Source organism: Histoplasma capsulatum, genomic scaffold (genome assembly GCF_000149585.1).
Source record: "Histoplasma capsulatum NAm1 scaffold_1 genomic scaffold, whole genome shotgun sequence".
Classification (NCBI taxonomy): Eukaryota; Fungi; Ascomycota; class Eurotiomycetes; order Onygenales; family Ajellomycetaceae; genus Histoplasma; species Histoplasma mississippiense.
The window spans coordinates 388,948-405,057 of NW_001813982.1; the positions used below are offsets into that span (position 1 = coordinate 388,948).

Consider the following 16,110-nt stretch of genomic DNA (forward strand, 5'->3'; position numbering starts at 1 on the left):
GGTATGTGTCAGTGAAAAGCCATGGCCACCTCTCTACGCTGCCTGACGGTGTATATTTGCTTCTTATCCGTTATTGTCTCTCACAACGCTGGGGGCATTACCTCGAACATCCGCGTACAGTACCAGGCCGCATTTGAATTCAAAATTACCGATCCCAAGCACCAACTTGCCAGGAAAAGCCAGACAGCCACACCCCACATTTTGAATGCAATTGCCTGCTAGCGGCGTGTGCAGCGACTGGGCTCCAATCATCCTGGAGTTGGGTGGGAGGCCAGGTCTCCCCAGGTCGGGCTGGCCAAAAGCGTGATGGCGGCTCCCAATCACTGGCAACCATGGAAAACCGGTGTGGAACAAAAGGACTGCTTGTCAATGCTGGAACTGCCAGTCTGCAGCGTGCGTGGGAGATGGATGGATGCGCCAGCAAACGACAAGTTTGCATCTTTCGAGCGGGAAGATGGATTCTGCCCTTTATTCTTCGGCAGGAGCGTGAAGTAAATAAGGAGCAAAGCGGGCAGGCTCCAACACGACCTGCGGGCGACTGATGTTGTGCTCATGTCTCCCATTTCAGTCTCTTCTGTAGAAATTGAAGACCAAACTCCTCTCGCTGTCCTCTGGACCGGATTTATGAATACGAATGCTACGTTTTAGCCACCCTGCCTGACATTTCCGCTCTATGGCGAGCCAGTTTGGGTCACAAGATGAGATTGGACAATGCGAAATGATGAGCAATGCAAGCGTTTCGCTTTTGGGGGCTAGAGCAGCCGTGGCGACGGGCTATCAATGACCCTATTCTTGAGCAGCGGTCGAGAGCATCGAGTCAAAGGCGCCCTCGGGCCATTCATTCGCCTCGAATGCTCCAATACGTGGCGTGATGCCATGCTCTGTGCCCTTTCTCGAGCGTAGTTTCCAGCACAGGCTAACTACACAGCCCCTTGTCATCGTCCGCCGTCCTCCTGGCAAAACAGGTTGCATAAGTGGTGTCTAAGCACAGTCTTATGCAGTTGCTGCAGGATGAAGTGAAAATCATAATGGGTGGCTCGTGTTTGCCATTCTTATCGGCTGGCTGCGGAGCTTGATGCAGAGGATTCGCGCCTTCAAGCCTCGTGACCGTGCCTGCAAATGAGTGGCATTATTCCATAAGCGTATTATTTTCAGAGATAAATGCCTGCTGGTGAATCTTCGGGTGCTGGTAGTCCCAAATTCGGGACCCTTGAGCAACCTCCCAAGAATCACTGCATATTTTGGTCTCTTGATCTGCTCCCATCGCGGTCATGGATCCGTACAATAATTATTCTTGCTTGGATCGCCTCCATTCATAAGAGGCTTCAAAGAGGTCGCCTTTACTGTGTAGGGTTAGCCGTGATGGGTCTTTCAAACAGCTAACTCATCAATTCTGTTGATACAATGGGCTGCTTTCTCTTTTGCACAACTGTTATTCTCTGTAGTAAGGGGAATTTGGTCCTTTTTCCTCCCTTGAGTCTTGTTAGGTGATATGGAGGGGAAGCTAAGGAGTTGGGTCTCCTGAAAGTCGGCTTTGAAAATGACTGTTTTAACTGGAGAGAGCATCAATGGGAGTGGGAAGACAGCAGTTAGCAAGGTTGATGTCTCCATCTCTCTTGTGAGCAGTTTCTAGAAAGAAGATGTTGTTTCCTTATTTCATGATGCTGAGAATTCCATCTTTGTTCTGTGAACTTATCTCGGAGGAATGCATGACTTCATCGAAGTTTGTTCAATTGATTTCGTGTGAATGTCCATGATGGACAGTATCATGAGGTTAACTTGCATAACTTGAAGCTGACAACTTAATGCGAATGTAATCTGTACAGCGTATGCACGCTTGCATGGCTGGATGGCATCCATCAACTATTTTAGAACAAAAAGATGTATTTGGTGACTGTCGAGGGAGTGGAATTACCGACATGCCTGCCCAACCATCCCTTATAGTTCAACGGCTCAAGTAGCATGCCAGGACTCAGGGCACGGCTGGGGGGAATTGTTCCATCGCACGATCAGGCGAGAGGGGCGTTCTGAAAAATACTGAGGCGATCCCTGACGGTCAACCAAAACGCTTGAACTCCCCTAGGGCGTTTTTATGCCCGAGAAACCCGCTGGTTAATCTAGGGGCTGTCCCCCTCTCGGGACACACCAAAAATACCGCGAAGGCGCTGAAGGGCGGCAGACGACTTTACCCCTCACTTGCCACCAAAGTAGCAAGCAGGCTTGTTCATGTCAGTCGTGGGTTTCCAACGTTGAACTGGAGAGTTTTCCCTTTGAATAAAATTTAATTTTAGATGGCTGGATGCAAGGATGGGACACACAATCAAAATTGCAGGCAGACAACCTCTCCACACGGAGACCCGCTTCGTTCACCATCAGCGCGAAAATTATTCAGGGTGCGTTCCAGGCCCATCTTGGGGGAGTCGGTCTCTCCTTGAATCACCTGGCCAGGTTGTTATCATATTGATGTCTTGAAACTTAGATTTTGGCAAAATTGCCGAATGAAGCCAGTGCTCCCAGGTCCTGTACCTTAGCTTGCTGGAAGAAAACATCTTGGTGGAGGCGAATGTTGAACACTTTGTCGGGCCACGGATCTTCCAATATTCATCTCAGTTTGGAAAAGGGAACCAGAATGGCGGTTACGTCATTTCTCACACCGCTTTGGATATCAGCGAATCAGGGGAGTTAGACGCATATTTTGCCCCCCCCCCCAATCTCACGTGACAATCATTCATCTCTCCAGGGCTCCGGCCTGTTTCTATTAGGCCACGAGGGCAAAAGAGCTCAATCACCACCAGCGCCGTGGTGGTATACGGAGTATAGAGGATACGAATCACCCAATCCAATCCCCCTAACAACCTTCCAAGGTTGTGTTGCCGCAGGCACCCGGGTGAAGGCTGTTCAATACTACTGCAGAGTACTCCGTAGTGCTCGTCATATGGTTGGGGCTTGGGCCCATTTGCCGTTTCAAAGATGTTGGGGCTTTCCGAAACATTATTCTCCTGCCACGCGTTTTTCATCGCCTCGTGTCATTGGTATTTTTTGACGACCTAATTTAGCCCTCCTCTGTGATATCATGACTGGCGAGGTTGGCTGTTGGTTTTCTGTTTTATCCTCCAGGATCTGGACCATGCAGAGAGTAATTTACGCTTCGAGAGCAGCCATGCATCATAGGGGGCAGCGCTTACTGCATGCATTCTCTCTAGGTGCGTCGAACATGGATTTCAACACTATGGTCACATGATGATTAGCTGCCTCACCCTGCTGATTTTCTTGGTTGCAAAAATCATGATGATCAGAACAAATTTCATCGATTCAATAAGAGACGGGAAGGATGGATGGCGCTTTAATTTGTAAAATGTACGGAGTAATGTGGTCTACAGACGGGAGACCCTCGAAGAAACAAGGCTGATCAAAAGTCTGGTGGATGGGCAAGGCATACGGTAATACCTCTTGCACATGAAAAGCATTGCGACCATGCAAATACTTGACCCGCCAAGCAGCTGATAAGACTGGAGACAGGCGTCGCGTTGGTCCAGGACGGTTTGGACATAACAAAGTGAGGCTGGGCAAACCAGAACTTGTGTTGCGGATGGGCGGGCTGGGAGCGTTTTGTCATCGTCGATAATTCTTCACTCCCTGTCTTCTTATTCGCACACTCCCAGTAGGAGAAGCGACTTGTTGGTTTCCACAAGAGTGTGGGTTTGACGAGCATACACTCATGCATTCAGCAAAGGGGGAAGGATATGAGTGGGCAGGCATAAATGCAGCCCCTTTGAATCTACAAATGAGGGGTCGAATTATCCATTTTCACCAAACATCCTTTGATATCATGCTGTGTACTACATGATTCGCAGGATGTGGGACGAGAGCATCAACCAGCCAGTAAGCAACCTTTTTCGATGAGAGGGTTTCTATCCCCCGGACGCCTTGCGAGTGGCAGCTTTTGACGGGATTCTGGACCCCGATGGTCTACTTTGCTACAGTCCATTCACACCATCTCCAAGCTATTAATTATAACTAAAATACGGAGTACTATCAAACGAAAACAGCCATTGCTGGCCTTGTTGGAACAAAAACATTCCCTGCAAAGAAGGTGCGCAAATACGATATTTAGTAGCTACCTCTTCAACGACCGACCCCAATTCACTTTAAGACCGGCTTTCTTTTGAGCGAGATCGTGTCTAAGGACGTCCAAGTACTGCGCATTGATGCGATTGGTGCCCAAATCATATCCCATATGTCATCCACGAGAAATAAATCGCTTCAATAGCTCCGTGATTTAAGCGCTTGATCACTTGGGATATTTTCATTTTGGACCCCCAGTTCGTAGAGGAGCTACGGATTCTCAGGGGGCGGGGTGCGAAGGGCTGAAAACAGGATATATCTCCGCACCTGAAGTCGATCTTGCAACCTCAAGACGTTGTTCAGCCAAGTTTTTGGGGAACGGACAGACATTTTGCCTGTCAATAGTCTTCTCCGAAATTCCAGAAAAGATCAGCTGAACTATATTCTTATGATCGTGGTGTTTCATCAAAAATAATATCAAGAAACGATGTCCCGAAATTCAAGCCCCAAAACACGAAAGAGGATTAATGGGGAAACGCTGTTTTGGGGCTAAGATTGGCACCATAGGTCAGTGCACCGTGTTAGGATACTTATTAATTATCATTAAACTTGGCTGAAACCACCAAATTTAGATCAATGTCAAGATATTTGTTCGTTGCGGTTGATGAAATGGGTAAGAATTCGAAGGATGATGCCCGTAATTGTGTTCAAACCTCACCTCGATGGATATTTCTTCCTTGTCATTCTGCTCCAACGTGAGAAATCATTGTTTGATTTTATTTATGGTAGGAAAAGCAGCATCTTGTCCGTGAACAATAAACGAATTCTACGGAAAAAGGTTGGTAGGAGAGGACTTCCCATTCCGCAAGGGGCTAGGGAATCCTCTTCATTATTGCGAATCCCATGCGTCATAATCACAAGGGGTTGGAGAGGTTGCCCATCCATTGTGTGTGAGAGAACGGCAAATATAGCAACTTTCGACCGACAACCGAAGGAGGTTTGAAGACTGGATTGATCACGGAACACCAGCAAAACTTTGCCAACCACGCTTTCGACCTTTGTCCACAAGCCGATCTCAGATTTTCCAAAGTCGCTTTTAATCGGCGCCGGACGAGCCGATTGACCTTACGGTTACCATAAAAACAACTTCTCTTCTCGCGGCGCAGGATTTTGAAAGGCGTTAAAGAGAAGTTAGAAGCAAACATGCGCCGACCACGTCTTAGGATATGTTTCGATGAAAATAGTCTTGAGCCCCACTATTGAACTCAAAAGACAATATGATCTCCCATTGGACGAAACATATTTTAGTTTTTATCCACCTTGATTCCAGTCCAGGCGCATGAGTCTCCAGGAAGGGCCAAGCGTATGGCAGTTCCATTTTCAATGAACAAAGAAATATCCGAAATGTCCAGTACAAAATGACTGACTTTTGCAAGCTTGAGTCATTGAACCCTAAATAATTTCTGTGGAAAGGAACAGCATTGTTTTTGGGAAAGCCTCGCCGATTCCATGGACAGACGCAAGTTCGATCAGGAACATTTCAATCAAGCTTGTTGGTCCCTTTTGATACTTTGACAGTGAACCAAGGCAACGCGCACCTTTTCGGGTCATCGTTGATGCTGGATTCTGGCATGCTGTCACATCTAGTGGTGGCTGTGGTGACACTTCGGGAGGCGCTTTGTTGAGCAGAATGCATCTTGGTTACGCAGGTGATTGCAAGCATGAAGCCTTGAGCGAATATCATGACAAATTAATTTTCGTGTTGATTAACTAGTAGTTATGAAGTATCCAATGCGTAAAACTACACACCTCATAGTCGAGTAACAGCAAAGCCGGTGATTCCAAAATAAAGAGTGTCACAGCAATCAGCATGCACAGAACACTCTAAGTGACAATTGGGTTCCTTTTGAGCTGATGCTTCCTTGAAATATTCAAGGGAAACGTAGTCGCTGCAAGGAGATTTCTGCGGGCTGGATATTAAATTCAGCGCTTTCCCCCTTCTGGGGTAGTATACTCATCCACATCGAGTCTTGGCATCACTCATTCGACATGCGCGATAGAGCTACACATCATTGTTTTACTATACTCCGTAACAGAGCATAAATGGGGCACCTTGTGCACGGATTGCCTGTCCGTTAGGTCAAGTAAGTCACTGAACCACCCCTTAACCGGTCTGTATATACACAGCATATGCTTTCGCACGAGCATATGTAGCGTTTAAATGGTGGCGTACAAGCCCCTTTACAATCCCAATGGACTATTCCCAGAGTCGGAGCAAATCGATCAACCCTGATGGTCATCCGTTTCAAGATGAGAGGCTGCAGTTATCCCATATCAGGGGGCCAATATCTTGGTTGAATCCTACACATGTTATCTCTAAACCGTTTTCTTTTGTGCATGCTCGAGAGCATTCACCTGCTAAGATTATCCATCTCGCGAAAAGTCAACTGCGACATGAAAGGAAAGTGAGAGGTGATATCAGCTACGAATGGAGGTCACGAGATAACAGAAAAGGAAGACATTCACTAATAGTTGAACGTCCAACTGAGCCGGGGAAGCGTGTACATATTGTATCCAAATGGATGAACTCCTTTAGGGCAACTCTGGGAGGCATCAAACGCATGGTAGTACAATACCCTTATTGGGACATATCATATCTGACAGCAATTTCTTTCACTCTTGGTTCCATTGTCTGGGTAATGAACTCATTCTTCGTTTTCCTACCACTCGTTCAACCGAAATCGGAATTCGCCCATGAAGTTTTGATCGCCGGGGGGGTATCAGCATTCGTGGGGGCGACAATTTTTGAAGTGGGAAGCATCTTCCTCGTACTAGAAGCAATCAATGTGCATGACACCGGCTGTTTTGGATGGGCGCTCGAACATTTCATATCCGAAAAAGGTGAATCCTTGCTTCGAGTCTACCCCGATCCAAGGAGCTGCACCCACCATCATGTAAACCAAAGAAATCTTGTTGGCCAAGGTGGCTTGGAAACACCAATTACCAACAACTCGTCTGGTGAGGTAGGCTCATCGAGGGCGGGGATGCCTAGGTCACCGAGTTTCAAATGGTTTCCAACTTTGAGGGACCTTCGAACTCATTATATTCACGAGCTGGGCTTTCTGGCTTCCTCCATGCAACTCATCGGGGCCACCATATTTTGGATAGCTGGTCTTACCTCTTTGCCTGGGATTAACAACCATCTTAGCGAAAATCTCGCCAACGGTGTGTACCGGGCTCCTCAGATAATAGGTGGAGTTGGATTTATTATAAGCTCGTAAGTTTTCGATCTAGCAGTTGATGCCCACTCTCCATACGTTAGTAGGGATCGACTTTTCCCTCAGTAGCACAATGCCTAACATCTTCGTAGGACACTATTCATTCTTGAAACGCAGAAGAACTGGTACACACCGGCCCTTCGAACACTAGGATGGCATATTAACCTGTGGAATCTCATAGGTTCATTCGGGTTCACTGTTTGTTTCCCTCCTCCTGCTGGGATGGCTCCTTCCTGTGCATATGACTAACAACAACTTTTTGATTGGAATCCGAATCAGCTCTCCGGTATTTTCCTCCTTGCGTATAACAACTCCGGTTTGCAATATCAAGCCTGCCTCTCGACATTCTGGGGTTCATGGGCCTTCTTGGTCGGCTCAGTAATCCAATGGTATGAGAGTTTGGATAAGTACCCTGTCGAAGACCGTGGGTCACCAGTTGAGGAGGGGTGACAAGATGGCTATTGGAAAATCATGCATTTGATAGCTTTATCCTCTGATAATAGAGAGGACCAAATTTGGATTCCATTTGAGAATATGTACTGATCAATCGGCTGGTCAATCATATGAAACTTAGGAACCAGAAGGGACAAAGCCTCCGAATTTGATTTGTTTATACATTTTGGAACTCTGTTATCTATCTACGAATGCTAAGTGCTGCTGAGTAGCTATATTTAAAATAATAATGATGATGATGATGATGATAGTAATTTAAACGACGATGTAGTATGATACGGGGAAAAAGAATCACCAGGCAAAAGCATCACCGTCACCCACCGATTTTGGAGAAAGTGAAAACCAGCAACAAGCCCGCCCTACAGCACCATGCTATGTCTAGATTGCATCTATTGACCTGCTAATATTTTCCCCTAATCCGACCATTTCAAATTTTACCCCTAGTGATGAACGGATGCTTCAATGCTTCTGATGGCGTACACCTCTTCTCTGGATTGACACTTAAGCACCGATCCAACATATCAATGAATAACGTGAGCTCCTTTGTTTCCGAATCACTCATCCCTTTCGACCCCTTCCCCATCAACCTCGTTTTCAAATCCCTCGTCGGTTTCTTAAAATCCACGATTTTTGTCACCATGCGGCCCGTGACCTTATCCTCTTCCGTGCTGCGAAAGTTTAAAAAGTCGTCAAAATGGAGATAAGTAAGGGTACCTCGCCGGAGGAATTTGGGCGGGAATTTACCCCTGCATTCCATTATAGAGCGGAGCATTTGATTGTTAGTGCGACCTGTGAAGAGAATTTTGCCAGTATACAGCTCAAAGAGCGTACATCCAATGGACCACATGTCAATGGCGTAATCATATGGAATTCCGAGGATGATTTCGGGAGCACGATAAAAACGGCTGACAAGGTATGGGGTAATTTCGTTCTCAGAGGCCGGCGACGCCGAACCCAAATCGCATACCTTCAGAAGGTTTCGGTTTTCATTAACGAGGAGATTGTCGGGTTTTAGATCTGCGTGGAGGATATTGCATTTTCGGAGGAGGCTCAGGCCTAGGAACATCTGGTGGGCATAAGCACGGATGGCTCTGAGATTAATGCCAACATCACGACCAAACTTTTTTAGTACTTCGCGGAGATTCATACTGAGATTTTCGAACACTATGCACAGGTGGCCTTTGTGTTCGAAATACCTCTCGAATCGGATGATATGTTTTTTGTCATCTGGATCTGCCGCTAGTAACTGTTCCAATAACTCAATCTCCTTCATACCGGCCTTTCTCATAGTATCATTATTGCGAATGATTTTAATGGCAACAAGCCTTCCTGTTTTCGAATCCGTAGCACGAACCACAGAAGAAAACATACCCTTGCCTAAATTTTGCTGAACATGATACCGCCCATCCACCAGCTCCCCCAACATGACGTTGTAGTAGCCTTCAGGGTCATCCCAGTTGTCCATCATGCTCATATCGAGTTTCTGCGGTATACTTGGCTTAGAAATAACTTCAGGGGCTTTGGAGGTAATGGGAGCCTCCTCAGCAAACATATCATCTTCTGGGGCAAACATGTCTATCTCTAGAGGGTTCGTCGCTTTAATTTGGGCCGGGTTCTCCGTGGTTGGATTGGAAACGAGCACATCTTGCTTTGCTGTTTTAGTTTCATCGTAAGTACCAGAAGATACCTCTTCACCAAAATGTCTTTTGTCGTGACGCATCTTATCCTCCCTCATATCTTGAGTTGGATCATAGTCCGCAGAAGACGATTCGTCCTTGTCGACGCCGTTGGTAGTCACAACGTTGGCATTAGCAAGGTCCTCATCTCGCGAGACCCTTAGTTCAGTTGGCGATGGAGCGCCTGACGTATCCTCGGGTGTTTCTAAAGGAGTATTTAGATGCGAATCTATACTCAAATTAGCTTCGTTTATAAAACTATTAAGGAAGACGTGCAACTGACCTGCCGGTGTTTCATTCTGAGCCATAGATTGACCTGGATTCTGTACTGTGGATTCTGTCTCATTCCCAGCTTGCAGGACCTTTACGAGGAGAGGTGTAGACTGATCACGATACTTAGCTTTGATGGCTTCACGGCGCTTTCGGCGTTGTTCAATCAGGGTGGCTTCATCAACCGGCTCTGGGGGTAACCCATTGACAAAGTCATCGTCATCATTGCGTGAAGCAGGAGTACTAGGAGGAAAGTTAGGAGTGATTCCAGGTTCGGGGGGAGGGAGAACATACTTATCCGATGCGGCGACGGTGGGTGAAGACTGTTGCATCTGATTTTCTCGAGATTCAGCCTGTTGTCTCTTATTTCGAGCGTCACCTGGGTTCTTCCCCCTCTCGCTCACTAACTGTTCAGTAGACGTCCTTCTACCACCCACGCAGGGTTTACCACTCAGGTTACGGGTTTTGGATGGTCTGTCACTGTCATCTCGCTCATCACCTGAATATTGTTTCGAACCTCTAACATCGCGGAACGGAGACCTGCTTTGAGTCCTAGGTCGTTTCCTAGAATCGTAATTGCCGTCGTCTCGATCATGATCGTAATACCCTCTCCTACGCCGTCGTGAATTGTAACCGCTTTGAGATCTATCATCGTATCTAGAAGTCAAACGGCTTGACGAGTTCGTTCGGCCGCCCCTTTCATAGTCGTAATAGACATCGCGTCTTCGTTTGTCGGCTTTGAATCCACGATATGGGGAACGGGATCTTGTTCTCGATCTCGATCTCTCACGATAGAACGGTCTGGAAAGAGAAGGGGGGGATCTTGGGGCAGAGATATTGATTCTGGTATTACGGTCAACGTTGATGCCATTAACAGAAGCCTGTGACGTAGTTGCCTTCGTATCTGAGCCTGACTCGATGATCTCACCCTCAGATGGGGTCGATGGAGACCTCGACCGTCGTGATGCCATCCCGGCGATGATTGATCTTATCTTTTGGAAAAAGAAAAGAACAGTCCTTTTGCAGGCCAGTGGGTATTTCCCTTTCTGCGAATAATTTTCGGCCAAACGTCGGGGGATTGGGCTTGCGGAGTTGTGATATCTTCAGTTAGCAATAGTTCTGTTCTCGGATGGTTCAAATAATGGGCTCTGGGTGATGGTGAAATGTCCAACCCGACAAAATATGTCCCCACAACATGCGGCGCACCACTAGATGAAACACATTCGATAGTTCAAAGGAGGTGAAAAGGGAAGAAGTATTCTTCTATATAGATAGCTTGGAGATAATTGACGGTGTTGTGACAAGGGCAAAAGCTGTATTTTCGCATAGCTGAGAGAAGACGTTGAAGTCGAAAGCGGCGAAACAAGGCTCTGCTAACCATTTTAGGCGCTAGTGTCTTCCCGCCACTCTACAACGAAGAACACTTCCACCGACCATACAAGCCTTAAAGCTCTGCTCGTATGCAAAAGGTCGTTTGACGAGAAGAAAATACCTGTTTCGCCTTGCTAACCAACGCATCCCCTATTCCCAGAAATACACTCAGTTCCATCAACAGTACTTGGCGAAAATGGGCGGGCAAGGACGAGAAGGTGAGGGCTGACTGGCACCTCACTCTGTTCCCCCACTGGCATTATTAATATTTTAACCCTGCTCTAGGCGGAAAGGCGAAACCGCTCAAGGCTCCCAAGAAGGAGAAGAAGGAACTCGATGAGGATGAAATTGCGTTCAGAGAGAAGCAGAAAGCTGGTATGACACTCAGTCCAATCAATTTTCGCTATTCATTACCACCGCTCTCTGACACTTCCATGTGCCGCATGCTCGTGCGAACCCACGATCACTAACTTCATTACATCTAGACGCCAAAGCCAAGAAGGAGCTGGCGGAAAAGGCAAAGGGCAGAGGCCCGATGAACTCGGGACAACAGGGAATCAAGAAATCTGGGAAGAAATAGAGCACGAGGGAGCAACCAGCATAAATATACGCTATTTCCTATGTACACTTGCAATCCATTAGCAACCAACGACCAGTTCGATTCGACCAAACCGGGAGGGGGGATATGAGGGATGAGCGTTAGCCTTTGCTGTGTATGCGAAAAACCTACAATCACGAATAAACGAAGCAGTCCGAGATATGGAGTGATGGATAACAACATGGCGTTCTCTGTGTTCATACGAGATACCCACCCACGTTCAACACCGGCTTTCGATGCTGATGGCAGGGTTTCTTTTGCAAAATGAGATATATATTTTTGTTGTTTCTAAATTTTGTATGTCTCATGTTCCGGGACGTCCACTTCACGTCCAGAGAATCATATTGATAAGAAAAAGAAAAAAAAGAAAAGCACATCGGGTGTTGATTTCCCCCTTTCCCTTTTATTCTTGTCATCTAATTGCAACATGTACGAAGAAAGCTAACTGAGAGCGTCGGGAGCTCGTGCTCGTGGCTTATGAGGAAGAGGCGACCATAAAGGAAAGCCGGATTTTGAGAAAAGATGTGTCATCTGGCCCCGTCATGGAAAAAAAAAATAAAATAAAATAAAGAAAATAAAATAAAGAAAAAAGAGAACAAAAAGAGCAAAAATGTGGCAGGGGTTGAGAGGGATAGGGCTGCTTAAACGGAGATTGAAGCAGGGACAAATGTAGTAATGAAAATATGGTGAGAAAGAAAGAACCGCCAGATAATACAGGATTTTTCTCAGTAATCCTCAGTAACCCTCTTAACCCAAATACTGGACCCTTGATAGTAATCGCCCTGATCCTGCTTCTTCCTCGCCCTCATCAACTTCATTCCCACATCATGTTCCTCCTTCCTAATTTCCATAAGTTCGTTGTTCAGGCTGTTGACCGACTTCTTGACCTCGCTCCTCGTCGCGAGATCATACGCGATGGAACTGGGCTGTATTACCTGCGTCAACTCATGGAGGATCGTATCGATATTACCTCTGCGCTGGGCGAGGTCTTTGAGCCGAGCTTCCATCGCCTCGATGCGGTTTTCGGCCTCCAGCTCAGGAGGGCTGCGGGGTAATGTCTTTGCAGATGACGATGTAATTTCTGATGGTGTTGGTTTGCGCTTAGTGGCTCTGACAAAGGTCCGCGATGATATAGTTTCTGTCCTTTCTGCATGAATTGCAGGGAGGGGAGGGGCATCTTTCTCAGCCATTCGAGCACGTGGTGTTCCAGGAGGACTGCTTGGAGCTTCGGTTGTTGCATATGTAGTCGTGCTGAAACGGCTCGATGGCTGTTCTTCTAAATTTACGTTTTGGAGCCCGGTAGTAAGATCCGGGTCGGGTGGTGCATGCTCCGTCGGCCGGGGAGTTTCGGATCGCGCTGGAGTCCCGTTGCTTATCGACCGTGAAGCAGGAGTCGAAGGGCTTTTGGCAGATGTCGGTGTGTTATTACCTGCTTTTAGTGGCACAATAGGTTTGATGGTTGGATCATCAGGTGCACTGCCTACGGCTTTCGATTGAGATATCGTAAGGGGTGGAAGTCCGCTAGCGGCATTATTGCGAGGGAGTGATTTGCGTTCTATTCCTGGGGCACTGACTTTTCGGGGTTGGGTTTGAATAGTCTGCGGCGGTCGCGGTCGAGGAGTTTCCTTCGTTTCTATGGGTTTAACAATGGCTGCTCGCCCACTTGCACCTTTCCATGGCTCTTGGGGGCGGGGTGAAAGGGCCGGATCATCTTTATCGTTCTTATCAGTGTGGCGCCGGCCATCCATAAATTTTCTTCTTGCCTGATTCAACTCTTTCCCTTTGGCTATGAAATTAAACCCCTGCTTAGATGACTGTTTGGTCGGCGGGTTCTCCGGAGGAACAACACTTCCGGGAGTGGCTTGAGCTATTTTGCCCTTCTCGTCGTGAGTGGGTTCCCCAGAAAAATCATCCCACCTTGTGAGTCGTTTCGATTCCTGATTCGGAGATGCCGGAGAAGATGATGCATATGATTGAGGTGGTGCTGGCGTGGGTGCTGCATTGGGTTTGCGAGTGACGTTTTTGGACGGTACGGGCACAGCACTCGGGAGCCGGCCTTCCCTAAGGTGTTCCCTGAGAGGTGGTCTGGGAAGTGGGAACTGTGGAGGGTTATTGTCAATGGGAGATACATCGGGGCTTTCACGATGGCCGGTGGGAGCAAAAACAGGAGAATCTGGAGGCGATATATCGGTGTATTGGCTGTCACGGAACTCCGATTGATAGGGCCTGGGGTTCCTTCTCAATGGATGCACGTCATGATCGGCTAACGGCATGTTGCCTGCTGCGTAGGAATCGCGCTTTGAATATATAGACGATGCGACTGGCGGTCGGGAAAAGGGATTTGGTCTGCGCGAATCCGGCTCCATCGGCTTACTTCCGGGTTCAAACAAAGATATTAGTTTCACTACCCTTCCCCATGCGTGACGTCGATGTATAAGACTGAGAAGAAGAGAGGGAGTTATGAAAACCGAGATAGCTCACATAGATGGACTATGCCGGTCGTTGTCATGATGGTTGTGGTTTTTGTAGTTCTGATTATTATTAGTAGGAGTAGTGACAGTCGTCATGCTCTCCAGCGTCGCATTGTCGAAAGTCGTCGTCAGGAGCACTGGATTGCCAATCACGGGGCCTCTAGATCGAAGGTTCTTCTTCCACATCGCTGGTTCAAACAATAATTAACTCTCCCTTCCCCTGAAAGTTTTGTTAGAACCCTTGGTAAAGACAAACTGTGGTGTTTCAGGAGGCCATGCGAAACTCATATTTATCATCAATTCAATCGCCGGTTGCGGGCGCACGTCCACGGGTATATTATAACAACAACAACCCCCCGTAAGGGGTTCTCCCGCGTCCTGTGAAGCAATGGCCCCAAGCCCTAGGCGACGGAATCCTTTAATTTGGAGGCAAATAGCCCGCAAGTGAGGGTTATGCACATAGACTCACCCCACAGGCTTGGCCCACCAACACGCCGGAAAATGCCTAAGCAGCAGCCTACGCCAAACAGCCATTTACATTGTTTCGGCCTGTGGGTTGCGCTAAAATTAACTCATTTTGTCCACCGAACGCTGGAGTCACCCAGCTGGAGTGGCTCTCAAGATGGAGCGGGTCACAGCTCCATGTAAAATTATTTGTTCAGAGGGTGTGACGGTTTCCATGGTACAGATGGACGATATTCAGCTCTTCATTTTCTTGTCGCTCCACCACTTGGCTCCATCCTGAAGTCCTGGCTTCCAAAGCTTCCAGCAACCCCGTTTCAGATTCTATCACGTGATAGCAATCCAGTGGTTCCAGAGCCGAATCGCAGCGGGACTTGTTCAGTTCACAGCCTCAGTTCCAAGGTTCCCTCTCCAACATCCACCAACAATCAAACTTCCGATTTGCAGTTAGCTCTCGCAGCTCAGAGCCTGAGTAAGTACTGGAGAATGGCAACAGGTAGGTACCATATCCTGCCAGTAGTATTAACTTGCTAACAACTTGCTAACACTGTCGTTCCCCCACTGTAAGATCCCACTCCGCCCGCTGCTGAGGTGTAAGTCCATACAATGAATGACCACTATCCGGCTGGAACAAACAAACGTACAACACATGTAACAGCACTGAAATTGAAACTAAACAGTAACAAAATAGAGCCTCCATCGCCACCCCGATAAATCTTGTCCTCGCATCCCTCTTTGTCGTCCTCCTCTATTTCCACTTTCGACCTCGAGAGCGCGTCGTCCTTCCGAAAGGACCGCCGCCTATCGTCTTCCGCACCTTCACCCCAACAACTCTTCTCCCATTCAACGGCAAAGATGGTTCCCCAGTCTACCTAGCTGTCCGCGGACGAGTCTTTGACGTCTCTTCCGGACGCAATTTCTACGGCCCGGTAAGCGCTCGGGCTAATTTACATACATAAAGAGAACTCAAAACTAACCACTCCGTCGCACGTTATGTATAGGGTGGCCCCTATGAAAATTTTGCGGGCAGAGATGCGACTCGCGGGTTAGCCTGCCAGAGCTTTGACGAGGAAATGCTCACAAAGGATCTCAAAGGTCCTCTGGATGATCTGAGTGGGTTGGATGCCGATCAAATGGATAATTTACGCGGCTGGGAGGAGCGCTTTCTGGAGAAGTACCTCGTTGTTGGCAAGTTGGTTGCGGAGGGCGATCCCGAGGCGCCCAAGTCCGATTGATGACGTTTGATTTATATGTATATATAATTTCCGATGGGTGGAATGATGAGTGACGAGGTAGCGGAAATGGATCTTTCTTGAAAACGACTGATATAATAGTTTTTCTTGTGGATGTACATACAATGATTACCGGTATTCGTCAGTTGACGACGCTCGAGGATTATCTAGAGAGGACTTTCATCTACGGAAGAGGGCGGCGAGGGTGGTGTAGGGGCCCCTTCAATTTGAGTA

General features: G+C 47.5%; 5 protein-coding genes across 5 annotated transcripts; 3 read left to right on the top strand and 2 right to left on the bottom strand.

The window, feature by feature from the left end:
* Positions 1 to 6,317: 6,317 nt before the first annotated feature.
* On the top strand, positions 6,318 to 7,793 carry HCAG_00120 (predicted protein; the record flags this gene model as incomplete). Its single annotated transcript, XM_001543024.1, has 3 exons — positions 6,318 to 7,342; positions 7,436 to 7,541; positions 7,623 to 7,793. 3 exons carry the CDS (start codon positions 6,318 to 6,320, stop codon positions 7,791 to 7,793), a joined length of 1,302 nt encoding a protein of 433 aa, XP_001543074.1.
* Positions 7,794 to 8,223: 430 nt separating this feature from the next.
* On the bottom strand, positions 8,224 to 10,713 carry HCAG_00121 (serine/threonine-protein kinase prp4; the record flags this gene model as incomplete). The annotated part of the gene is made up of 3 exons (XM_001543025.1): positions 8,224 to 9,677; positions 9,756 to 9,985; positions 10,037 to 10,713. The coding sequence occupies 3 exons, from the start codon at positions 10,711 to 10,713 to the stop codon at positions 8,224 to 8,226; spliced, it is 2,361 nt and encodes a 786-aa protein (XP_001543075.1).
* Positions 10,714 to 11,309: 596 nt separating this feature from the next.
* On the top strand, positions 11,310 to 11,693 carry HCAG_00122 (predicted protein; the record flags this gene model as incomplete). The annotated part of the gene is made up of 3 exons (XM_001543026.1): positions 11,310 to 11,331; positions 11,399 to 11,488; positions 11,599 to 11,693. The coding sequence occupies 3 exons, from the start codon at positions 11,310 to 11,312 to the stop codon at positions 11,691 to 11,693; spliced, it is 207 nt and encodes a 68-aa protein (XP_001543076.1).
* Positions 11,694 to 12,436: 743 nt separating this feature from the next.
* HCAG_00123 (predicted protein) lies at positions 12,437 to 14,863 on the bottom strand (the record flags this gene model as incomplete). Its single annotated transcript, XM_001543027.1, has 4 exons — positions 12,437 to 14,084; positions 14,193 to 14,370; positions 14,652 to 14,731; positions 14,784 to 14,863. 4 exons carry the CDS (start codon positions 14,861 to 14,863, stop codon positions 12,437 to 12,439), a joined length of 1,986 nt encoding a protein of 661 aa, XP_001543077.1.
* Positions 14,864 to 15,130: 267 nt separating this feature from the next.
* HCAG_00124 (conserved hypothetical protein) lies at positions 15,131 to 15,879 on the top strand (the record flags this gene model as incomplete). The annotated part of the gene is made up of 4 exons (XM_001543028.1): positions 15,131 to 15,140; positions 15,213 to 15,237; positions 15,336 to 15,573; positions 15,646 to 15,879. The coding sequence occupies 4 exons, from the start codon at positions 15,131 to 15,133 to the stop codon at positions 15,877 to 15,879; spliced, it is 507 nt and encodes a 168-aa protein (XP_001543078.1).
* Positions 15,880 to 16,110: the final 231 nt, after the last annotated feature.